Source organism: Xiphophorus maculatus, chromosome 7, assembly GCF_002775205.1.
Source record: "Xiphophorus maculatus strain JP 163 A chromosome 7, X_maculatus-5.0-male, whole genome shotgun sequence".
Taxonomy (NCBI): domain Eukaryota; kingdom Metazoa; phylum Chordata; class Actinopteri; order Cyprinodontiformes; family Poeciliidae; genus Xiphophorus; species Xiphophorus maculatus.
In genome coordinates this window covers 19,876,247-19,901,703 of record NC_036449.1, presented here as the reverse complement: position 1 = coordinate 19,901,703, position 25,457 = coordinate 19,876,247, and the positions used below count along the sequence as shown (strand labels likewise).

The 25,457-nt window shown below is 36.5% G+C and overlaps 1 protein-coding gene across 2 annotated transcripts; it reads right to left on the bottom strand.

Annotated features, from left to right (window-relative positions):
- Nucleotides 1-552: 552 nt before the first annotated feature.
- On the bottom strand, nt 553-23,670 carry LOC102223291 (receptor-type tyrosine-protein phosphatase-like N). 2 transcript variants are annotated; one of them, XM_023336523.1, is made up of 24 exons: nt 23,312-23,387; nt 18,769-18,819; nt 13,252-13,362; nt 12,865-12,982; nt 12,622-12,769; nt 12,263-12,458; nt 10,177-10,323; nt 9,939-10,064; nt 9,761-9,795; nt 9,399-9,649; nt 9,192-9,278; nt 9,017-9,096; nt 8,805-8,869; nt 6,502-6,711; nt 5,585-5,851; nt 5,348-5,495; nt 5,094-5,167; nt 4,750-4,827; nt 4,227-4,346; nt 3,872-4,038; nt 2,176-2,229; nt 1,932-1,996; nt 1,678-1,751; nt 553-1,556 (listed from the first exon to the last, which is right to left on the bottom strand). In XM_023336523.1, the coding sequence occupies exons 1-24, from the start codon at nt 23,385-23,387 to the stop codon at nt 1,485-1,487; spliced, it is 2,820 nt and encodes a 939-aa protein (XP_023192291.1). In that variant the 3' UTR covers nt 553-1,484. The 2 variants fall into 2 exon arrangements, with proteins under 2 accessions (XP_023192291.1, XP_023192293.1); XM_023336525.1 differs by lacking the exon at nt 18,769-18,819 and having other exon boundaries at nt 1,485-1,556; nt 23,312-23,670.
- Between the last annotated feature and the right edge of the window lie 1,787 nt (nt 23,671-25,457).

Sequence of the window (25,457 nt, the reverse complement as noted above, 5' to 3'; positions counted from 1 at the left end):
TTTTCACAATTATTCATGTCTGTTGGTTATCCAAACTGTAAGTAAGTGAGATTTGGAAAGACTTTCAGCAGATAACAGGAAGGCTACTTTCTGCACAATCAAGTTACTCGATTTTTATTCTTTTTGAGTTTTCAACCTCTGTCATGGAACTTTCTGGATCTGGAAGTGTTGGCAGCATTTTGGAAAAGTTGGGATCTACATTCTCTGGGGAATGCACAGAGCAAAGCCAACTAGACTAATCACTAAAATAAAATTCCAAAGACGTTTTTACAATAAATTTCCCTAATAATTTTTATTTATTTTATTAATGTTGGTAAAAAACCTTGTTGAAAAGCAACTGCTTTCACACACTGGATGGAATTTGATCTGTTTTACATATTTTTAGCTAGAAATTGTAATCAACTGAAGTTGCTATCAGAGGGTCAAAGCTTCTCTAATGGCAACTATTTAAGATAGAAATCAGTGAAAACAATTGAAACCTACTTTTTCTCTAGCCTATCTATCATTTGATAAATAAAGCACACTGTAAAGCAAAACGACTCAGAAATATATTTTTTTCTGCTGCATCACATCACAAATTTATTTAGGTCAAGTCAAAAATACATTTTTATAGATATTTTCCATTTGTCTGCTACATGAAATAAACACAATCATCAGCATGAATTATTTACATTAATCACAAGGGCACACATTGACTAAGATGGTAAAAGAATGCGAACAATGCATCGTCGTGTGCAGAAATAGAAAGATTTGGTGATAGCAATGGACAGCATCCAATGCTTAAAGAAGCACAGCTGGAAGAGAACATTTACATCAGCAAGGCAAAGACAAAGCCTCGAAAGGAAAATGTCTAGAAATTGACACCACTGACACTTCTTGTGACACAAAACACCACATCCAAAGATTTAAACTCAACAGTAGGCTAACCTTGCTTTGCCTTAGAAAGATTGATGGAATAGATGTTTTAATTTTGGTCTACTTATCAATGCAGCAAAAAAGTCAGTTTGTCAGCGGGCACTGAGATCAATTTTATGACATCATAGTCATATGGAGGTATATTGCAACTGTTTGGTCACATATACTTTCTTCACTCATGGGAGAAGTTGTGTAAAACTTGCATTTGTATTTAAACAGACACAATTGTTTTAATTTTACACCAGTTGGCTGAATCCTTTTGTAGTAAGGTGGACTTATCAGAGACCAATGATAGATATTACATTTGTATTGTAATTGTGAATAAATATGGTCCTATCTGTGTCCTGCCAGAAACCAGTCACCACAATTTTTTCATATCAGTAAGCTCCAAAAAGCTTAAAAAAACAACAAAGGAAACAGGGAAACAAGGCTGTAATGACAATATTTCAGTAAGACTTAGCAGACTCTTCTCAGCATAATGAACCTAGATGAATGGTGAATATCTCCTTTGGAGCATGTATTTTGGTGTGCCTGCATGTGTTGCGGTCATGTTCCTCAGCTGCCGCGTCTCACTGCGGCAGGGCTTTCAAAATGGCGTTCACCTCCTCAGCAACTGCTGTCAATGCAAACTCAAACTGGTCCTGATCAGGAGGCGCAAAGGAGAGGAAAACCTTTGGGTTATGATGAACTTCATCCAAAAAAAAAAGTCAGAAAAGTTAAGCTGAAATACTTCACACACAACCAGATAAAGGGAGCTGGTACCTTGGTGCGAACCAGTCCAGGCCTCTGGTCTCTGATGTGCTCCAGTGTGGCTGCAATGTCAATCTCTTTCACTCCTAACGAACACAAACAGGAAAAAAATATTATGATGGTATCCAGACTATAACTCCCTCTGGTGTCAACTTATGTTAATTAAACTTTGACATGTGCTAACAGTGTGTCACATGTCAAAGACTGGATCTTTGAAAATGTTCTTAAAATTTTCCAAATTGTGTGTGCGTGTGTGAGTGACTCACCCTTAGCCATGCGATTCAGTACCATGTCGATGAGGACGTACGTGCCAGCTCTACTAGTCCCATCGCTGCAGAAAACCCCCAGAATATATATATATATTTTTAGTAAAGTTTACCTAAACTGAGAACATTCATGCCACATACTGCATATATATATATATATATATATATATATATATATATATATATATATATATATATATATATATATATATATATATATATATAAAATACATATCTTTTTTACCTGCAGTGAACAATTATGGGGCAGGATCGACCTCGGTAGCATTTATTCACCTTTCTGAAAAGAACAACAAATGGACAGTGAAGAAAGAAAGAAAAAAGAACAAAAATTCTTGATTACAAATCACAAACTTCATAATATGATTCTTTTTCAAATTGAGAAATGCATTTATATTGCACAATTTTCAATATGCTAGAAATATTAAAGGCATATAATGTGTGCCTTGCAAAAATATTCATACCCACATTTTGTCACATTTCAAACACAGACATCAATTTTACTCAAACTTTTTGTGATACAACAACACAAAGTAGTGGATAATTGTAAAGAGGAAATAGGTAATACATGGATTTAAATTATTTTTTAAAGCAAAACTGCAAAAATTGTGGCAGGCATAATTCCTTGTCAACACTTTGTAAAACCACAATTCACTGTGATGACAGACAGGGAATATTTTTTTTTATATTTCTTTCACCTTTGCAACTTTGGAGACTCAAGGTTCAGTAAGACTGGACAGAGAACATCTGTGAATATTCAGTTTTCAATTCTTGGCACAGTTTATCAATTGGATTTACCTTTGGAGTTTTACTGTGCCATTCTAACAAATAAAAGTAGTTTGACCTAAACCATTTCTGTATCTCTGGTTACATGTTTCAGAGTTTTGTCCTGTTGGAAGATTAACTTTCTCCCCAGTTTCAAATCTGTTGCAGTCAGAAACAGATTTTCTTCTGGCCCTGTTTTTAACGCCACTAAGAATTCTGAAAATGATACATCTTAGTCTTATTTGATATGCTTACTTTATCCAATACATGGCTTGTTCCAAATGTTAAACTGTATTTCTAATGGTTTTTTGGACACTCTTCTATAAAAGCTAGCCATATGGAGTGTATGACAAATAGTTGTCATGCCAACCTATGTTGTGGATCTCAGCAGCTCCTCCACAGTAACATTATACCTTTTGACTACTCCCAGTCTTGATGGACTCACACAAGATTGAAATTAAACACAATGTGTTTGTGGTTGAAATGTGTCACAATGCCAAAAAACTAATAGGTAGAAGAACTTTTGCAAGGTATTGTAAACATTGAGGCTTAAGCAGTTACAGGTGGTTACTGCTAAAATGAATGACAATAAACGTTGTGGAAGCAGAAGAAATATGAAAATATTTGTTATAAGACCAGATGTGTGGCGAAAGACACACTGACAGGGCATATAAAGGTTGCAAGTTTGACGTGAGGATGTGGGGATAGGACAGGAGGAGAAGGAGAAGCCTGCAGCAGCCAGTCACACCTGCCAATGCTCATTTTTGTGACTATGCAACTGGAGCCAGAGTACTAGCTGCAAACCACAAAAATGACACTGGGAGATGTTAAAATACAAACCTATCAACCTGCACACTGGGAAAGAAGGACAGGGAACTGGGGTGATTGATGGAGGGATGTATGAATGGATGGATGGGTGAATGGATGGATGGATGTGGTATGAAATAAAAAGCAAGAATGCCTTATTATTTTTACATCGGTCAATGGTTGGAAAGGTACAAGAAGAAAGAAAAACATGGACTCGATGAAAGTATTTAAAAGTACTTAAACACGTCATTCAACAAACTGCATCCTTTTTTATTTATAGAAAAGACTGAATTATGTGTAATGTTCATATAACATACTAGCTGTTCCTGCGGACTGTGCAGTTTCTGTACCTCCGAAAGTCGAGCAGCGGTCTTGTAGAGGTGGGAATGCCGTCACCCGGCCAGCTCAGCAAGTGAAACTGCGTCAATGTTCTTGTCTCCTGCGTCTGAACATTCTTCAAGTAAAAGCTGCGCACCAGGAAGTCCTTACACCAGATATGCTCTGAAACCAGATTCACCTGGGTGAGAAAAAGACAAAAGCAGGATAAAAATACAGGGGAAGGGTTTAAAATGTCTTGCTTACAAAAACTTGCAATTTTGCAAACACCAACCTAGATATTCATGTTATAAAAATAGGGTAATACTTTTTCTTACATTTATTTGTGATTCCCCATCATGTACTTAAAGGTTACAGCTGAAAACAAACCTCATAGATGTGGTAGAGAGAAGAACCTTCATCAGGCCAATATCGTTCGCACTGCTTCTCCCCATCTTCCACCAGAGCAGTCATCATCACAATCACTGTGCAGCCGTTCTCCCAAACCATCTGCATTTCAAAGAGACCACTTTGATTATCACAGAGAAGTAAGAATGAGAAATATCCTGTTTTCTGTTGAGCTACATATTTATAATGTTAAGATCATATCTTGAGATCTGTTTTTCGAGTCAGATTGGTCCAGTTAATGATAAATGATGATGCACTCTGGCACCTGAGCCATTTGTCTCTACAATTTCTCTAGTTACCATGAAACCTGATTGTTTCTCTCATTAATGTTCTTCTTCAGGAGCTGTAAATACTTTTGAAGTGCACCAAAGTTTTATTACATTTTCTAGTATAATGTACTGTCTTCTGTAACTTGTCCCATACACTATTCCACAGTTTCTTTGAAGAACAAATGCATCGCAATGCAAGGATGGGAGCACAAATACCAATAAAAAGCCTAACTGACCTGCCAGAAATCAGCAACAGTGTGGGGCAAAGGTCCCTGTGTGGCAATATAGGCTGGTTGGCGAGGGTCATGATCAAACTGAAAGTCACAAAGAGAAACAAGAGTCATGCAGATCTTCTGTTGGCAGGAAAGAAAATTAGGTGAGGGGGTGAAAACTATGAAACACAAACAGGTATCACATTTCAATTTGTATATGTTAAGTGTTTGTATTTTCTTTATTATTTATTCTCCTAATTCAGATAATGGATCTTATAAAATCTTCACATTTAATAAGTGGAAGATAAAATTAGACTTTTTGGTTAGATCATATAGGCATCTTGGTCATTGTATCAGTGATTTCTTACAATAAAACTGGCGTTGATGTAATCCTGTTTATTGATGTTAACTTCTTGCTTCAACTTCACACGAGAGTGATCATCTGAAAAATAAACATTGCTTGTAAAGAGTCTCCAGCCAACCAGTGTTTAATATATTTGTGAAAAAAAGCAGTACTATATTTATTGTTCGTGCTGCTTTTTACTTTTTATATCAGCACTCACTCCACAGAGCAAACACAGTGACAGAAATGATCAGAAAGAAGGATTGATTGAGGACTAACAGGGGAGGGCTTCAGCGTGACGATTTCGGTCCATGTTGGAAGTCTCCTGGGCCACAGACACAGAGCAGGGCTCAGCCTGATAGGAGCACAGAGCCTCCCACTCCTTCTGCAGCCTGTCCTTGTTACGCAGGTGATCCTCCATGTATGCCTGGCCGACACAAGAGAAATCAATATTCACACCGCATGCACCTGGACATATTTTTCCATTACACTTTCTGTGCTCTGTTGTCCCCTCACCAGTATCATGTGACCCGTGGAGATGTCCATATTAGACTGAGCTGGCTCTTCGCTCCAGGACGGGGTAGAGCTGTGAGTGGAGGACGGGCTGTGCTGCGGCCCGTCGCTGAACTGGGATGACACGCTGCTGACACGCGACGTGTCTGTGCCCCTCCGTCCGCCGGCTCCGGGTCCTGTTGCAGGCCCCGCCATGCCACTGCTCACCCCTCCAACACAATCTTGACGGCAGAGGGAAGATTTGGAGGCCATGTGCTGTCGACAGAGCTCCTAAACAAAGTGATAAAATGCATGTGTTAAATGCATTGAGCTAATGATACTGTACAAGCTTTACACAATAAAACGCATGTTAGAATTATGCGTCGAACTCTAGCGTTATCCCCAATTATATCCCCATTTTAAAAATCTCCTCAATTTTTCTGAAGGTTTCATGGTAATTTGTACTCCTTCTGAGTCTGGTGAATTTGATAGAATGCTGCATAATTTGTGCTTTAGAAAACATAGCATGGAACAAATTTATTTTCTGTACACCCTTGTCCCTAGTGGGGTCGGGAGGTGCCTATCTCCAGCGAACGTTTCGGGCGAGGTAGAGTGCACTCTGGACAGGTCGCCAGTCTGTCGCAGGGCAACACAGAGACAGATGGGACAAACAACCATGCACACACACTCACACCTAGGCAGAATTTAGAGAAACCAATTAACCTGACAGTCATGTTTTTGGACTGTGGGAGAAAACCGGAGTACCCGGAGAGAACCCATGCATGCACAGGGAGAACATGCAAACTCCATGCAGAAAGACCCTGGGCCGGGAATTGAACCCAGGACCTTCTTGCTGCAAGGCAACACTGCTACTAACATGTTCCATTTTAAATTTGTAAAATACCCCTGCTAGGTTTACACTTTCTGTAACCTGGTCTCACCTGGTAGTCAAAGTGTGTTTCTGCTCCTCCTTCTGGCCCCAAGCCAAGTTTACCATTGGCTACTTGATGACCATAGTGCCTGAAACAAGCTATGCCCATTGCCAGTACGAGCACACCTCCGACCACTGCCATGGAAACGAGGGTGATGACTGTACCACTGGATCCTGGAGGGACCCTAATTACCTGAGGGAGACCTCGTGCATTTGTTCTCTGGAAAAAAAAAGTAGCAAACGTTTCAGTGTACAACTTTAAAGAAAACTTGGTATTATCAAATAAGTATCACTGCATTGCTTGTCTTAAACCTCAGTTGTCAAGGTGCTTCAGAATGTGTGCTATGTCATGACTCTGACTTAAAGGTCGCCTAATGTTATTTTCACAATTGATTTGATTCTCTGTAACAGCACAAGACAGCTGTGTGTGCTCATCGAGCAACGAGGTTGAGTTTCACAGACAGATGTCTGAAAGGTCAGAGTGCTGTGCTCTATAAATCTAGTAAAAAGACAGCTGAGGTCCCCATAAAGACCAACCAACCATCCCATGGGTCGCTCCGCACATCAATGCTATCCAAGCAATGCCATCCCACGTGTTTGTAAAACAGTTTGTAATATGCAACCCACATAGACCGAAGGAACAGTTGCAGTCTTAAGATCTTGTGTTTTTACATTTATGTACAAATTATTAATCTCAACAAAAAGCCACTGTGAAGCATGTGCAATGAGTAACACTCATTGCACATAAATTATGGAATGATTTAAAAGATAAAATTCATAATATTGCAAGAAAAGTAGCTTATCTTTTTTTTGCGAATCATCTATACTTAATTTGTCATTAATCTTTTTTGCGCAAAGTAGGAGATGTGGGGGATGCTCATTGTGTGAATGGCAGATACTGAGGTCACCGATGCTTGTATGACAGTTGCCATAGCACCTGGGATCTGGGAGTAAAGGATGGGAGGTGGAGCAGTTTAAATGCCATGGCAACAAGTGAAGTACTGGCTTTCTGAAAGTGTCGCTTGACTTACTAGCTCTGGCTACAGATTTATGCACACACACACACACAGGAGAAAAAAAAATGACTCACAGCATTACAGCTTTAATGGTAGTGGGGGATGGAAAACAGTCCTTGAAGGTAAGATACATGCACTGCTGGTGTTTGTTGTGTAGCAAGGCTTAACAGTTGAGAACTAAATAATACCTCTTTAAGCACTCAAAATCGATACTAGATTCCTGAATCAAAAATATATTTTATTATAATCTTAGTGCTAAGATTCAACTGTCATGAAAGACACCCAACAAAAAGAGTTAAAACAGAAGGTCAAATCTTATGCAAGGCACACTGTCTCACTTTCAAACTAAGAGTAGTGTATGAATTAGAAGTATTTTTGTTTTGATTTTCTCCAAACATTTGTTTCACTCTTTTCTCTCTTCGTAGTGGTTAACTATTGCTTGATACACATGTTATTCTTCATTAGATTGGTTATCTTCTATCCCTAATTCTTTACATTTACAACCTGCATCACATTTTGTGTTGATTTTTAATGAATTTTGAATCCAGGGAATAAATAATCTTGGACTTTTTTTTTATCTCAATGTGTAAAACTTTCTAGAAAGGAAGATAAAGCCATGCTTTCAGATTGGTTGAGAACATTTTTGAGATTGAATGTTTTATATATTTTAATATAACCTAATGTATATTAAGGTGTACGATGCACATGGAATACTTTTCAAGGTAGGAGCTGATGCTTTCCAAAATCAATCCCCACAATCAAAGTTATTTTTGTTAATAACAGAGAGATGTTGCTTTTGCCTTTCACAGACTTTTACTTCCGACAAACAACTGCAGTGTATGAGTCATTGTGGCACGGTTGTTATGGCTATTAATTTGTAAGGTTAAAGTCACTTCCTCGGCAGCAACAACACTGAAACGTTCTAAACCTGCTCATTAAAATAAACACTTTTTTTTACTTCTGTAGATGGCAACTGTGATGCAGTCCTAAAATGTTGTACAACAATAGGCAAATCAGGTAGACAATTGGTTTAAATTGTATTATTATATTTTACCTTCCACTTTAATGAAACTTGGGTCTCCACTTATAAAAACAAGTTAGAAGATGCAGCTTGTGTACAAACTCTAAGTGGATACACAAGGGCGAAGCCAGGCCTTACTTTTTTGTTTTTTGCATTAATAGCTAGAAGTAATTAAAGTGATTACAAAAACAAAAACAAATGAAAAGATAAATCAAAAATAACAGCCAAAAGTAGTTTGACTTTCTGTCAGTCTCTTTAACCATCTGTTTGAATTACCTCTCCTACACCAGTCTGGACGATTTTCAGGCCAGTCTCAGACTCCAGAAAGTTCTTCTCAGATTCTGTTGAGGTGGAAAAAGCATCTCAAAAAACAAGACTGGAGAAAAGCACAAAACTGCAAGTGTGACTGAATAAAGTGCCCACGCACAATGCCCATGTGTATGTGTTGCTATGCATCATAAGTGTTAGAGAGAATGTGTGCATCTCACCGGCTTTGGCAGCCACCTCTGCAGCCGTCATGTTGTGTTCATTCTGGCGGATGCGGAAAGTCAGCGCCTGACCCACCACACTGGTGACGCACAACAAAAAACAGCATGCATGTTGAAGTCTCATGAAAAAGTAAAATAGTTGCCCTCTGGCATGGTGACACTATTTCACCCTTACCTAATGTTGATGAAGCTGCTGGTTGTCAGGTGTATTTTTTCAGCCAGAAGTTGCAAAAGCTTCACTCCATCATACAGACTCAGGGGACTGCAGGAAAAAAAAGTTCCCAGTTATATTAATCTTGTTTAACGCATTAGCTGTTCTCCATTTTTTTCTACAAATGATCATAAATAATAACTGCATATTGCTATAAGCACAAATGCTGACCTTTGGTTGGTGACGATGTACCCATACTCCTCTTTACCTTCCATACCTTCTACTAAAGGCTCTTTAAAGCTTTTCTCAACTTCAACAGGAGCAGCCTGTGGAGGCTTGGAGGCAGATGTAGGGATGCTGGCACTCTTAGGTAGAGCTTTATCAGGGACTGTAGCAGAGGGAGCAGCAGGAGCATCAAGTGGACCAGGAACAGGAGCAGCCTTATCTGGTTTGGACATACTTTCTTTTTGTAACAACTGCATCTATAAAGGTGATAGACCAGTCTATCAGTCAAGATAGTATATCTAGCTGAACAGTGTAAAAGGTTTATGGTTACATGTTTCAATTACTGCTAAATATGAGGGTTGACATACCTCTTTAAGAGTGATGAGATCTTTCTCATTTGGTTCTATTTTGAGAGAGACAAAGTTCAGTTTCAGACTTGTACATTAAAACATGATACAGCTTGCCTCCTAAAAACAAACCTTTTACTTAATTTTTTTAAAAAGTAGCAGAACTTGAGAGAGGTACTGTAAATATTTCATGCTGTACCTGTCTTGTCCTGCCCTTGCAGCAGCTGCAGTATGAGAGCCAGCTTGTAGAGTTGCTCCTGACTGAGTTCCCTGGGATCAATGTTGTACTTCTGCAAGACACCTGACATCCTCTGGAGCAAGCCATCTAACATGGAAGAGCAGTGTATTTACACAGCTAGAAAGCAGATTGTGCTAGATTTTACTTAGAGGTCTTACACTACTAAATTAAAACTGTAATCTTAAGCCCTTTTGTTCACCATTATTTGCAACCAGGGGAGCAGACTCCTGTGGAGCTTTTTTATTCTGAATGTTTGGTTGTCTTCCTGCAGTACCAAGCCTCTCCTCTAGAGTGTAGTCTTCCACATAGTCCACTGGTAGCTCTAAATCTTCATAATAAGGCAAACCTGTACATAAAAACAGAAAGTTGTTATGAATGAATTGTGTGTGTTTGTAATTTATCTGATATTTTAGCATGAATTGGCAAACTTAAAATACTGACACCAACAACAGTATTATCTACAGTAATTATCTGTTAGATTTTAATTGCTTATTAAAATATTTAAGACTGGCTTTTCCCCTCATTACAGATCAGTTTTTTTACCTGACCATTTTAATACAAACATATTTCTGCTGTTCCGTCTAGAAAGCAAATAACTGTTATTCTTTAAATATAACTTAAAAAATGCGTCATAAAAATCCCATTCAAAGTTTTTAGTTTGACACTGTCACTTGCAATGTACTGCCAGTAACCAAATTCTTCTATGTTTTTTGTATTCACAGAAATGCCAATCAAAACACAGTTTGACTGACATTAAATTGCATATTTGGTCTTACAAAAACTGGAAGAGGGCTTTTAACCAGGAACTTGTAGCACAAAAGAAAAAAGTGTCATATCTACAGTAATTATACAGCGGAGTGAGAGTAGTTTCTAAAAGTCAAATATCTAATAAACAGGGAAAAATGAGAATTGTAAAAGATCTGCATATACTAAATTCATTAATCAATTTATAGTACTGTGAATTATTGGTGCTAATTTACTCCTCTCTTGTCTGACTTTAAAATTGTTTAGATTCAAATAAAGAAAAGAGAAAATATTGTTTCTGATTGGCTATTGTAAACAGAAAGACATAATCTAAAACTTGGTTTTTTTTTCCAGCGTTTTTTTTATCCTTTGCCTTCACAGCAGATTCATCATTTTGAGTTAAAATGTCCCTTTAGGTCTAAATAATTCATGCCAGATGAAAGTGGCCTAAGAAGTAATAATAAAAAACAAGTACTGCTCTCCTAAAATGTTGCAAGGGCTGGACTAACAGTAGTACATTTCAGTAAACAAATAACTATTACTGAAGATTTAAAAGATCACATAATAAATGTTGAAGTAAAATGTACTGCAATTTTCAATAAATTAGTGAGATTATTCATTCTGATGAGGCTCCTTGCTTTGTAAAATTAACAATCTTCAAACATATTTTTCATACATTTCTTACATACCTACATTTCTTAATCAAAAAGGTTTTCTTTATATTGTTCTGATGTGATATTCCAATTTAATATGTCATATTTCCATTAACCGTAAGCATAAAATTATCATAATTACTAGAATTAAAGACTTCAGTAATGTGTTTCACATTTTAAATTGAGTTACTAAAACAAATTAACATCTAATATACAAAACATATAAATATTTTTGACGTTGACTGTTCCCTAATAATAGATTCGATTTTAGTGGATGTTAAGCATTTGCACAGTTACTAAGCCTACACTAAGTCTCAAAGAAGTTATTCTCTCCCATATGCACATAACACACCTGCTCAGTTCGAAATGGCTCACCTATAGACTCCACTTACAAGTTCCCAGAAACTTATAGCACATATACACAGTACCTTCTCAAATAAAACAAATATTAAATATAGAATGGACAACAATCATATGGATATAATATGGATATTTTGATCTTTTTAGTTAGTAAAATATCTAACAAGACTAGAGCTATGTGAAAATGTTTTTTTGTTGTTGTTGCCAAAATCAATGATTTATAATACAATGAACATAATTTTAAAGCTCGTCTTAAAACCCTTCTATTTTATTTGGCTTTCAACTCTAGCGGGATCTAGTTTTAAATTGTATGTTTTGGTTTTTAAACTGTAAGTTTTTATTTTATGCTTTTTTATTGTTATGTTGTGTTTTGATGTACAGCACTTTGTATCAGCTGTGGTTGTTTTAAAGTGCTTTATAGATAAAGTTGGTATGGTATGGTAATTTCCAAGTCAAGAATGCAAGATCTCTCGGAGCTAACCAAGAGATAATAATGTAAAACAATAAATAATATGAATATGGATTTACCTGCAGGAGCTATGGGAGCAGACCCTCTATGCCGATAAGACGGCTGCGCAGACGCCAGGTATAGAGACAGAACTTCCTGCAGTAGCTGCCGGTCCCGCTCTTGTTCCCTCTGGCTGCCCTGAGACCTTGAAGAGGGGCGAGCATATCCGCCTCTTGCATTCAGAAGAGATCTTTCCACTTCATCTTGGTATCTGTGCTGTGATTGATCAAGATTAAAAACTATTACTTATAATTGAATCAACTACATTGAGGATTGATCTTGGCTTGAGTTTAGATTTAAACGTTTGACTGCTGTGAAACTATGACTTTAAATTAAACCAGTCAACTTCGGCTGGTTTATATCAAGCATGCTTATATACCTGGTGATAGGCGTATGGGTCCAAGGGTGCTGTTTGCATACGCAGTGGGGTCTGAGGAGGCTCAACATACATGTAGTCCACATATTTACCACCAGAAGATGTGGACCCTGATTTAGAGTTGGGGTGGTGGGAGACATGCTGTTTTGAGCTGTGAAACATTCCAGAAACACAGGCAAGAGTTACATGGGTATTACTCTGCATGATTGTAGCTTGTTCATCAAGCATATGAGTACAAGTGCTCACTGAGATGAATGAGAAGACGGTGAAGAGGAGATTGGCTTTGAGAGAGCAGTGGTATGGGGAACTCTCTTCAGTTCTTTTGATAAAATGTACTGGGTTATGTCATCTTGCCATGACAGACCTGCACAAAACACACCAAAATTAAGCAAGACCATAAAAGATCAGCTTTAAGAGGGCGTGTGAAAAATGGATGCATGTCAGCAGAAAATTTCTACATTTATTTATATAATTTTTTATATCATGAAAGATTTCATGTCTAACATCATTCAAAAACATTGGGGAATGCCTTTATGAAGCACTACTCTCCTAACTCAACATAAAATTGACTTTCACCAGTTGTACTTTTCTAAATATTTCCCAACTATTGATGCTTTTTATGATCTGTCTTACCTTGCAGCATGAGCTGTTTGAGGACTTCCTGCATCCTCTTCAGAACAGGAACTGTCACCTGGTACTGGATCTGGTCCTGCTTGGAGCTCTGACACTGACCAAACAACCCATCTGGAATACGCACACATATTATGCATTCAAAAAAAGGCACAGTTGCCTTGCTCTCCTTATGCTCTCTCAGGGTACTTCAGCTTCTTCCCATAATCCAAAAACACTTTTTTTATTATTTAAATACTTCAGTTTGCTCTTAGTGCATAGTTGTGTGTCTCTATGTTATCCTGCCTCTTGCCCAATGCCTATTGGAGATAGGCACCAACTCCCCACCCTGTGACCCTGCAAGGATACACGTTCAGAATGATTGGATGGATGGACATCTATTACTCAAGTCAGTTATTGTTTGAAAAATTAGAAATCTACATTGATTCTCACTGTCGGTTTGACAAGTTTCCTTTTCTGCCAGTGTCTGTTTTTAAACCCGGTTTAGCCGTCCTGAAACAGCTGTTTTAAACTGTTTTAAATAAGGGACATTCTTGTTGGATTTTTTTTTTTCACAAAACTTAGTTTTCTCAGATTTTGCTGTGAGAAAAGATCGCTATATAGATCATAAGTGTAGAGAGAAGAAAGATAATGCAGGGAGAATATTTTTTTTTTCCATTTGGTGCACTGATGAGTCACTGCAGACACCACACCGGCTAAACTGCACACAACCAAATCTGCTACAGAGAGATAAGGGGGTGGGGGGAAATTTATACTGAGCTGATAAGACAGTTTTATAACCAGAAACAGAATGGCAAAAAGTCAGGAGTTGCACATGGGGGAAGGTGTGAGTCATGTTAGGTCAGACTGATTTCCAAGTAAAACAAAATCCTGAATGTGAATTTAAGTGTAAGGATCGATACACACCTACGCGGTTTAGCTTTTGTTTGTACTTTTGTAAGAGACCTTGTCTATTTAAATAATCATGATGAAATTTACAATGATTTTTGTCTATCATGGTAAGGTAAGACAAAATATGGAGAAGGGAGTTAATGATGACGGAAGCAACAGTGAAAGTTGAATGAAAACATGACAGCATAATTAGATATTAGCCAATCTATAAATATGATTGTACATGTCAGTATGATGCTATGAAGGAAATTCTAAAAATCTAATTATAGTCTTTCAGTAAAAAAAAATCAATACAACAAAACATGTTGGGTAGAGATACACTTTATATTTTAGCACTGAAAATTTGTTTGACCTTCAGTTATGAGATTATTTTTGTTTGTGGTAAATGACAGTGTTTATGATATTTTTATGTGTTTTCTGAAGTACATTATTTTTATTTCAGATATTAAAATTCCAAAAACTTACCATCAGTTGTATATTGCATAATATTTCTCAGGCCTAATTGGTTTATGTCAGTTGATACTGAATAAGTAGCACAGTTGAAATTCATTTCAAAATATAAATAGGGGCAGAAATGATGACAAGAGGCATAATAATAATTTTAATGATGGCTAAATTGTTTATATTGTGATAAAAGAGGCAGAAAACAAATACATGCCACACTTTTCAGATTTTTTTGTCAAAGACTTCATGACCTAGTGTGCTTTTCCTTCAATTTCAAAGTCAGAGGCTACTACATGTTTATGTATCATAAGGGTGGCCACCTCTTGGTTGCAACATCTATGTTTTAGATGTGGCCCTGCTTCAATGTATTATTAATCAAATTACCACCTTTGTATGTGCTAACACCCAATAGACTCATTTTTATAGCAGAACAAATAGCTTCTTCATGTATAGAGTAGGTTCTTAATGGACTTTCCTTAATGTACACTTTAAAAGAACATTAAAATGTTCAAGGTAAGTAGCTTAAACATCACAAAAAGTTACGAATGCTTTATCTTTCCAGCAGCAGAGATGACACAAGGAAAAGAAGCAGAATGTGATTTTATTCCTCCCAGGACATAAAGGTAAACAATAGCATTGGTGTGTGTTGATTCCAAAAGCAGAGGTTGCTGGTATAAGAAGATTATCTTTTACTTTGTTGAGATTTACCTCCAGTACATGGAGAGCTGTGTTTCAGCAAATGCTTTTAAACATTTTATAGCAATTATGGCTGAAAGGCTACTTTTTGATGAACCACAGAATTGAAAAAGCCTAAGAGAACTCTACTTAGGAGACTCTAATAGCTCTTATCAGTGCCAGCATGAAAAGGAAATCATTGTTGTGCAAGTTCAAATTGCTTTGTTTAGTTTAGTTTAAAGGGTCACTGTAAGTCTTTAATGTCTGGTGCTTAAATTATGAGCCCATTCTCTCCTTTTTGTGTTACAGAGATCCCAAACAAGTAGACTGAGCTTCTATAACCAGTTTTTTAGGCATATACCAAGTGATTTTGTTTGAATCACAGGAGTACACCCTACAATGCAGTTCAGTAGTCAGCTTGAGGTTGAGTACCTTGCCTTGAATATCAACCTGTGGCAGGGTAGAATGCTGGAATTGGACTCTAATCGTTCCAGCTAGATAATGATTACTTACAGAGCCATAGCTGCCTCTCCCTTTTTGGTTCCACATTGTTAGTAGATTGTTGTGTTTATATGTTGTGATTGTCTTTCTGTCGTCTGTGTTTCATGTTCTTCTTTAATTTGTCTTTCTTGCTGCACTGGTCGAAGCCTTTTTGTGTTGCATTCTTTTCAAAATGCACATAATGTTAATTTGTCTCTCTGGTTTGTGAGTATGCTTACAAATGGCTATTTTTTTTTACCCCTCCAGGGTTTTTTTTGTGGGCTCTAGTGTCCCTTATGTGATAGTAGGCTGACAGGAAACAGGGAAGGAGAGGAGGGAAGACATGCGGCAAATGTCGTTGGGTCCGGGAGTCGAACCCGTGACTCAAGGCCTCCAAATACGGGTCGCGCTAACCCCTACGCCACCACGGCACGCCCCACAAATGGCTATTTGTTGTGAATGTCTCTGTGGCAGACTGGTGACCTATCCATGGTAGAATGTTTTTTGCTCATTGTCCTTTATAGATAGGCACCAGTTGTTATGTGATCTTTCTAACATTATACCGGTATAGGAATGGGAGGGTGAACAATTTGTTTTAATCCAAAAATTGTTTTAGTGATTTAGATCATAGATAATTTTTTTCTGCCCCCTTCTTGGTAAATTTTATCCACCTTTTTTGCATATTAGTAACTTCGGCCCATTTCTTTGATGAAATAGCTAATCCTGTTAATAGATTAACCCCTAACCAGGGTTGCCAACCTTACACTAAAATGCAATATTGCTCTGTTTATGACACTTAAAATACCCTAAAGCAATCAGGTTGTATAATTTTCAACATTTTATGGAATCACTGCAAACCTATTTATAAATGAAGATGATACATTAAATGTGCAGATCAAACCTCTCCTCAACCCAAAGAGGAAATTAATCAATTATTGGTAATTGTTGGGTCACAGAGTTGTGTCTCAGCATTGGGAGGATATGCTTCATAACTTCATTAGGTTTTGTTAAAACGACAAGCATGGTACAGTAGAATTTTACCAAGTAGGTACAATTTATATTGTCTGTAGTGGGAGGAATGTATAGAAGGCACACAGCAGGGAATTTTTATTCACTTTAGGATTTAGTGACGTCAAATGAAATGCAGAAAAAAAGAAAAAAAAAATCCTCACAAAAGCAAGAAGCAGAGGAGGCAGCGAGCTGAATAGAAGCTTATTGCCTGCTTTAAATCTGATACAACATGTCTAATCAACATTGAAGAAATTTTTGCTTTTTTAAACTGTTTAGACAAATGGAGCTTCATTTATTTTAATTTGTGTTTTCATTTAAAGCAATTTGAAACAATATATTGAGAACATAACAAAAATCAGGTAACAGAATGCAAACCAAGCACATCTTGTCTCTTATTAAACTGTAACAATGCATTTGAGTTACTATGTCTATATCTCTTGTAGTCATCACAGGACAATGTGTATCATGTGTTTCCTTAACTAAAATGCATATTTTGGGCCAAAGTTACTAACTAAATGCAGGGCAATGTGTATCATGTGTTTCCTTAACTAAAATGCATATTGCTATACTTAAACTTACCAAAGATCAAAGTAAAACAGCTGAATAAGTCATTGATAAAAACCTCATTTAAGGGAGTACCAAAAACAGCCAGTTTTAATGAATCTAAATATTTTTGTAAACATGTCTTTATCCTTTATCACATCTTTAAGATCCAAAATTAAAAAGTCCAACTAAAAAAAACTAGATGGACTCTGGATGCTTTTTTATGAGCAGAATTGAAACAAGACAGAAAAAAGAAACATCGGTATTTTAAGTACCCTAAAGTCACAACTTGTAATCATAGCTTGACACCAACGATTTCCAGAATACTAATCTGTCAAAAATAATTTCTGCAAGACACGGCTTTACTCTTAAAATAATTCGCAGTGTTTGTCAACTCAATCCAATTCCATCCAATTGTGGTAAATGTGACAAATGGACTTGATGGGTATATGACCCAAGAATGACATAGCAAAAGAATAAAAATTGGTCATTTTTCACCAAGCAGGTTCTAAAGTATAAGATCAAGCTGATGTCGCTACTTATCTTAAGTACTTTGTGAAGGTTTAGTAAGTACATGTCAGTCCAGAATTCCTAATCATTATCAGGTAAAATTATGGGCATCAGTGGTAAAAAGTGGTCACCTAGCAACAACATTTTTTAAATCACAAAGTATGACTTTTGTCCATTAACTAAATTCTGCTGCTGTTTCTGTACTCGTGTCTCTCAAAAACGTTATTTTTAACGTTTTTTTCATAATGTTGCAGTGTTAGTCATTGCAGGATTTTTTTTTATAGAATGTAATGGCTGCCATTTTATTTTCTTCCTGGTGTTAAGGGTCTCTCACACTGTTAAAAAAAACTTAATCAGCCTTTGTTGGGGCCGAATAATGTTGCTTATGGCTTATTTTGCGAACTAGGCTGTTGAAGAAGCAAAGTGGTTTAAAAATAACTAAGTGTTTTGGGTGGATCTCCGAATGTTTTTCTCCTATTCTTCCTTTCTTTGGAGTGTAAGTAAGCTCACTTATCCATTTGGTATTCTGCTCAACCATCAAGTGTGTGCGTAAGTGCCGTTTCCACAGAGAGGGACGTAAGTGCGTGTTAGTGACTCATCGCTGTATCAACACAACAACTGTGGGGGAGTTGGCCTCACCGTGATGTCAGTGTTGCTATGGAAACTGGGGGTCAGTGGGGAGGGGTTTAGATAGAGATGACGAAAAATAGAGGGACAGGTGACGGAGAGATGAAGACGAATGAAGTAAAAGGGGAGGAATCCTTGATTTTTTGTCTATTTTTGTACACAAACATTTAACCCTGTGCTTATTTTGACACTTAACACATGTTTTAATATCTATCTGTTTGTGTGTGCACTTAAAGATCCTACAGACATAGTCACATTTTTGGGTCAAAAAATAAAACATGAAGTTTTAACAAAAAGGACATAGTCAATTTTTTCTGCATGACTGTAGGCTGTACTCACCATCAGAGCAGAATTGATCCCTTGTGCACAGTTTTCTCTCAAACAGGCAACCTGAGACAGAGCGACACAGAGAAAGCTGACAAATTACCATCTTTTGCAGATATTTCCATGCCAACAGTTGATTTAAAGCACACTTAGAGGGCGAAACGAGTTCAGTCCAGATTCACTTACTAAAATTGGTCTCGCATATCAATGAATGAAAGGTTTCTTTGAACCAAGTAGGAGAAATAGTTTTGCAAAAACTGCAATTCTGATTTCAGAATAATTCAAATCAGAATTTTAGCTTGAGCATAACTAATAAAATTAGCTGTACGAGTAGTTTTTTAAACTGGTTCAAAGAAACACTTTTTCATTATACGCTGCAATGTACAAATCACTATTTTTATCTATCGAACTACTATTTTTCATTATTTATGATTATTTATCATTAATTTAGTGATGCAACAACCTAAAGACATCTGCAGTACTTGCATAGTTTAGTTTAAAGCTTTGGATCTGAAAATAACATTGGTACAAAAATGTCCTTTTCTAAACATGCTTCTAAACACCTAATGGTGATACCTCTGTCTTTATTTTTTAACTGTTAAAATTTTCTATTTTAGCTTGGTGAGTAAGACCTTGATGTATTAGTAGTGTGGGAAGGAACAGGTGGTCAGAGAAAGATATGGATGCATGGATAAGACCGTCTGGCTTTCTGTCTTTTCTCTGTCTCACATCACACCTTGGATCTCTTTAAATTTGGAAATCCATGCTTGAAGGGACCAGTTTAACTAAATTAAACATAATCAGTAATATGAACTTGCAAACAAAATTAAATACAGCACATGAATTTTAGTGTTGAGAATGATTTTATCTGATTAAATAAAAAAAAAAGTGCAATAGTTATGCGTATCCATAGAACAAAACACACATAAAATGTTTTGCGGTTTCATAATTTCTCCTGAAACTTGACTAAGAAACATTTCTTTTAGTTTCAGGAAAGAAACATTTCCTGAGTGTCAATCTTGCGTGCAAAGGTGCTTTCCTTTACAAATAACAGAGTCTTGTGCCATTGTGGACTATCCTGTCAGCAATGATTAACCTTTATTAGAGTGGTTGGAAAAAGAAGAAAGAGTCTAACGTTGCTATTTTCATTGAACAATTGGGTTAAATTTCTGTGCCAGTCATCAAACTCTGACTGATGTGAGGGACAGAGCATCTGTTGAACCAAAAGGGCAAGACAAAAAAACAAGGAATCAGATTTCAAGTAAAAAAAAAATCCCAGTATTAAACATTTTCATAAGCAAAAGAGCAGCCCATATGGCAATCTGTTTGAGTAAATATTCGATATCCTTGATGTAAGCCATCATTTTCATGCTCCTTTCTGGTTTGCCCCTTCACTCCACAATTTAGACATTTGCTACTGCTTATTCCATATTTCACCGTACTTCTTCAAAATAGTAAATTAATATGTATTGTATGTTCTACCAGTGACAATTTTTGACATGATTACTATGACTTTCTTCACTGAGCAGCTTATCAAAGGGGGCTTGCCATGACACAAAAAAAGCTATGTCAGTTGAACACTGAACAGCTTTCTATGTCTTAGTTTTTCTCTCCAGTCAATAGAAATGAGTGAACCTTGTGGTGTGCACCATGTCATCTCTGCCTATCTGTCTGCCTGCCTGTCTGTCTGTCTGTCTTTCCATTAATACAAGAAACACCACAGGGCTGTACTAGATAACCAGTTGAGTAGAATGTAGACTGCAACAATAATAATAGTTCAGTATGGGGTTTAATGTCAATTAGTTCTCTTGTATACTACAATTTCAGACATAAATGGAGTCTTATTATTAGATAGTGAATCTAAAAGTTCACTGATCAAGACTTTTGTGCTATTGTAGAGGCACTTTGGCTTAGTAGTAGAACTTTTGTACCTGTTGGTCTGAGTATGTTTTACTGGAGAAGGAAAACATTGAACTAGACCAACAAACGGCCAACTAGATTTTTATTGTTTCAAATTAGTAATCGAAATTGCAATCAAAAAACCATTAAGGACATTGAAAATGTACGTATATAATGAGCACCTTACCCTACATGCCAAAAGGTAAAGTAGTCTTTATTGTCATTGTGCATTTCTGTACAGTGTATGTATGCACAATGACATTGGGGCACATTTGTTTCTTCAGTACAGTTATATCAAATAATCAATCAACAAATCAAATCAGTAATACATAATTTAGGCTATTCAATGTCAGGGTTTTTATTGCAGAATTTTGGAGCAATAAAAATGTGATTGTCAAAAACAGTCACATTAGTTTAATATGATGATCATTGACTAACACAGCAAAATCTTACTAGTTAGGACTTAAGTGTCACTATTATCACAGTTTTGGTTTAATAGTAGGACATTTGATCCTACTTGATAGACAGTGTCACTAATCAAGCAATTTTTTTACATAAGCAGTTTAGGATAACAACAAATAATTAATCATTCAATCAATCAAGTTTATTTGCATAGCGCAACTCAGCAGCAAGGGAGTTCAAAGTGCTTTACATCAAAAAAGACAAAAATGAAGTCAAAGAAACACTGCACAGTCATCCATTGAGAAACAACATTTTGTAAATTGCCATAATCAAAATCATTAATACATAATAAAATATATTGGTCAATGTTGGAATTAGGTTCAAAAGCAACTCCAAACAGGTGGGTTTTCAATCTAACTTAAATAACTACTTGTCAAAGAAACATAGCTTTAGACAACCAAAGAGCTGGCAAAAATTCCATCTTTTCACCATAATATCTACCAATTAATATCCATCCATCCATCCATTCATTGCAGGGAAACACAGAAACACACAGAACAAACAACCATGCACACTTACACTTCACGACAATTTGAAAGACCACTTAATTTAACAGTCCTGTTTTGGGGCAGTGGGAGGAATCTGGAGTACCCGGAGAGAAACCACACATGCACAAGGAGAAAATGCAAACTCTATACAGAAAGACCCAGGCATTAAACCCAGGGCATAGCAAATGTGTCACTGTGCATCTCCAATTATTATTCTTTCTTACAAAACAGATATCGTGTAACAAATCCTTGCAAAGTAGACCAAACATTGCAATCATCCAAAAGCAGTGTTTCTCATAGCAACAGGACATCTGACCCTAAGGGGAAAAAACTGACTGCTAAGATGTAAAAGGAGACATGAGCATCATACCGTTGCACATATGGATAGACGGCAAACAGTTGGATAAATCTGAAGTGTAAAAACAACAACAGTGGAGGCAAAGAGATGCCAGTGATTGAAAGAACCAGTACTAATTTCCCTCTATGGTACTGACACGACCTCCTTGTTGATCACAGCTGCTTATCAGGTTGTCTCTTATTTTTATGCATTATTCTATGTAAATACAAGTAGATTTATTTGTGTTCTCTAAAATTGCTCTAATCAATTTCCGATAACAGTTACATGCTATTTAATAAATTTTGGCAATAAAAACATTCAAACAAACTCATAAACCACGCCAAATAAACATTAATCAATCTGAATGAATACAAATTAAACACAGAAAAGGGGAGGGTAAGCAATGGTGATGCTCTTTTTATTTTCAGGGGCTGAGCGTATGAGCAAAAGGAAAATACTTTAATTAAAGTCAACAGTGGCTAAATTTCTTCAGTGGAATGCTAAATTCAAATCTTGTAAAGACAAGATTTGTTTCTGCACTGCTACGGAAACAAAAATAAAAAGACTAATGGGTATGAAGCTCACTTGTTGCACAATTGTCTCATTAAAAAAGGTCAAATCAATGCAGCTACCAACAAAAACAAGTACGGTAATATCTATACAAGTCAAAATCAGTTCTAAATATTCACAGCAAGACTGTTATTGTTAATGATATTAAACTGCCAGAAAACACTGCAGCTGTCACTGTATTTTCATGGCACACAAACGTATTAGAAATTATAATTGCACTTCTACTCCTCTAAATGTCTTTTACTGAGTAAAGAGCATGTTTAATGTGATTTCCATTTTATTCCCTGAGCACAGAAAACATAGATGAAGTTTTGGATTTCAAACACAACAAATAAGTGCTTTTTTAATTTTATGTATGCAATGTAATTTTAGTGTTTTCATTCTAATGTTCCATTTAGAGCGTGTGGCTCTGTGTCACTGTCTTTATGGCAAAAACATAACTGTAAGCACAATAAAAAAGCAGAGTGAAAGTGGTGAGATGTCATGAGCGATATGATCTAACCTGTTCTTTTATGATGCTATAAGATAAAACAGCCTTTGAAACAGACTAAGTGTTTCTCTTCCCCATCCTCTCTTATCTTCCATCTCTTCTCCTCCCCTGTTTAATATGATTATAGCCCCCTGTATTTACCCACAGATGCAATCACTGAGTTAATTTGGTAAAGACATGTACAGTTCCCTCTTGAAATGCACAAACGCACTTGATGCACCATGCAAAGTAAGGATGTTTTACAGTAGAATATGTAGCTGTTCACTGTTCACTCTCTTAACTAAATTGTAATATGCAGCATCATCATCTTACCGTATTTCTCAGAGACAGCTGGTTGGTAGAGCACCGCCAGAAGGAGCAGAGCTCGCCATGGTTTCAGATGTTGCATGATCCCCTGAAGCTTTAGTGCGACGGACGGATGGAGAGAGAAAGACTCTGAGAGTTTTCCACCTGTTTTAAATCCCCATTATGTTTAACTGAGCCGTCAAGATCGTGTACAGTGAGGAACAAGGGGGAAAAAAATTGAGAAGGGAATAAAAATGATGGATGGATATGGAAGAAGAAACCCTCCCGATGAAAAGGCGGGGCGAGGGGATAGAGGAGGAGGGCACAGACCGCGGACACGCAGCCTATTACCGACTCACGACGGCACTGCTGCGGAAACAGCGAGCAGTCTGTGGAAACGGAGAGCTCTCAGCAACAGAAGAAAGCAACCTGCAGCTGCGTCATCAAGGTGGAAAAAAAACAGAGAGAGAATGGGGGGAGTCAACAAAACCGTTCACTTATATATTCCATATTCCTCCCATTCAGAAATGACAGAAGTACAGTTGTACCCTGTGCGTGCACTGGGCACACGCACAGAAAAACGTGGAGGGTTTATTTATGTATTTTTATTTTTTATTTATTTTTTGTTTTTTGCATGATTCAAGCTCTTCATTATTTTTTTTTACATATTTAACATAAGTAGTGAAACTTACACTTGTAATATGAAAATTTAACACAATATTAGATGAAACGTCTTAGAATCTAACAATGTGCATTTGTAATGCAAGCTGAGGGGAGGTGCACACTACTTAACATCATCCATCCCATATAGCAGCCATATTTTGCATTAAAAATCAATTCAACTGCAATGTTGGGCCTAAAACAATCCACAAATAAGGTGGAAAAGACGACCTATAGGGTAATAACATGCCTAAATTTAAAGCTTTAAAGTTAGAGGAACCGATGCTTTGAAGTTCATGTTGCTGTGCTCTGACGCCCTCTAGTGTTTGCTTAAACGTAGTATTTGCTTTCCCAAATTTTGTTTGTTCATTAAATCTTTAATTAACCAGATAAATAACATTTGTGATTAAGTCCTTTTCACATTGATGACCTGGCCAACAAAGCACACATCATAGCTGGCAAGACAAACATCAATAACAAAATAAATATTAGAAATATTTAATTTGACAATAAAGTGTACTAGGTATTATTACAGTAACGACTTAAGATTTTAAAAACAGTGACGATTTAATATTTTAAACACAAGCACTGTGAAAAGTATTTCTACTGTTGGGATCTTATAATGTAAGTTTTGTTAGCCACTGTGGGTCATAAAACCTCAATTAATTAAACATATACAGTACAGACCAAAAGTTTGGACACACCTTTTAATTCAATGAGTTTCCTTTATTTTCATGACTATTTACATTGTAGATTCACACTGAAGGCATCAAAACTATGAATAACACATGTGGAAATATGCACTAAACAAAAAAGTGTAAAACAACTGAAAATACCCCTTATATTCTAGTTTCTTCAAAGTAGCAACCTTTTGCTGTGATTACTGCTTTGCACACACTCTGCATTTTCTTGATGAGCTTCAAGAGGTAGTCACCTGAAATGGTTTTCACTTCACAGGTGTGCCCTGTCAGGTTAATAAGTGGGATTTCTTACCTTATAAATAGTCATGAAAATAAAGAAAACCCATTGAATTAGAAGGTGTGTCCAAACTTTTGGTCTGTACTGTATATTTTCATAAAATTCTTTGATATGAATTATCATCATTCACTTGTTTAATTGCCTCCATAAACCGTTTTTATATCTCTGAGTAAAAGTCAATACCATTTAGCAAATACTGCCCAACACTGAATATTGAAAAGAAGTAGGTAAAGAATTTTTCACGCATCTTCCAAATATGAAACAACATATAAATTCCTAGGAATATCTTCTGCTCTGTGTCAAAGCAGTTTCATCAACTAACAACAAACTGTAGAAATCCACAACACAAGCATATGTAATACAAATTTTTACTGACTTTGTTCAAGGTTTAAAACAATAATTTCTATCATAAATGCTTACTTTATTAGATTTTAGAAATCACATTATCTTTTATCCTGTAGAAATTGAAAAAAAACACAACATAATAAAATACTTCAAGCTTTCCTACTCTTAATGTGACATATCTCATATTGAC

Bases quoted from the DNA above. Each gene is read 5' to 3' on its own strand.
- LOC102223291 (XM_023336523.1), bottom strand. From the start codon at position 23,387: ATGCAACATCTGAAACCATGGCGAGCTCTGCTCCTTCTGGCGGTGCTC. The intron at 5,852-6,501 runs GTGAGACCAGGT...CACTTTGTTTAG, and splicing joins AAACACACTTTGACTACCAG to GAGCTCTGTCGACAGCACAT. The intron at 1,557-1,677 runs GTACCAGCTCCC...CCTCCTGATCAG, and splicing joins CTGGACTGGTTCGCACCAAG to GACCAGTTTGAGTTTGCATT.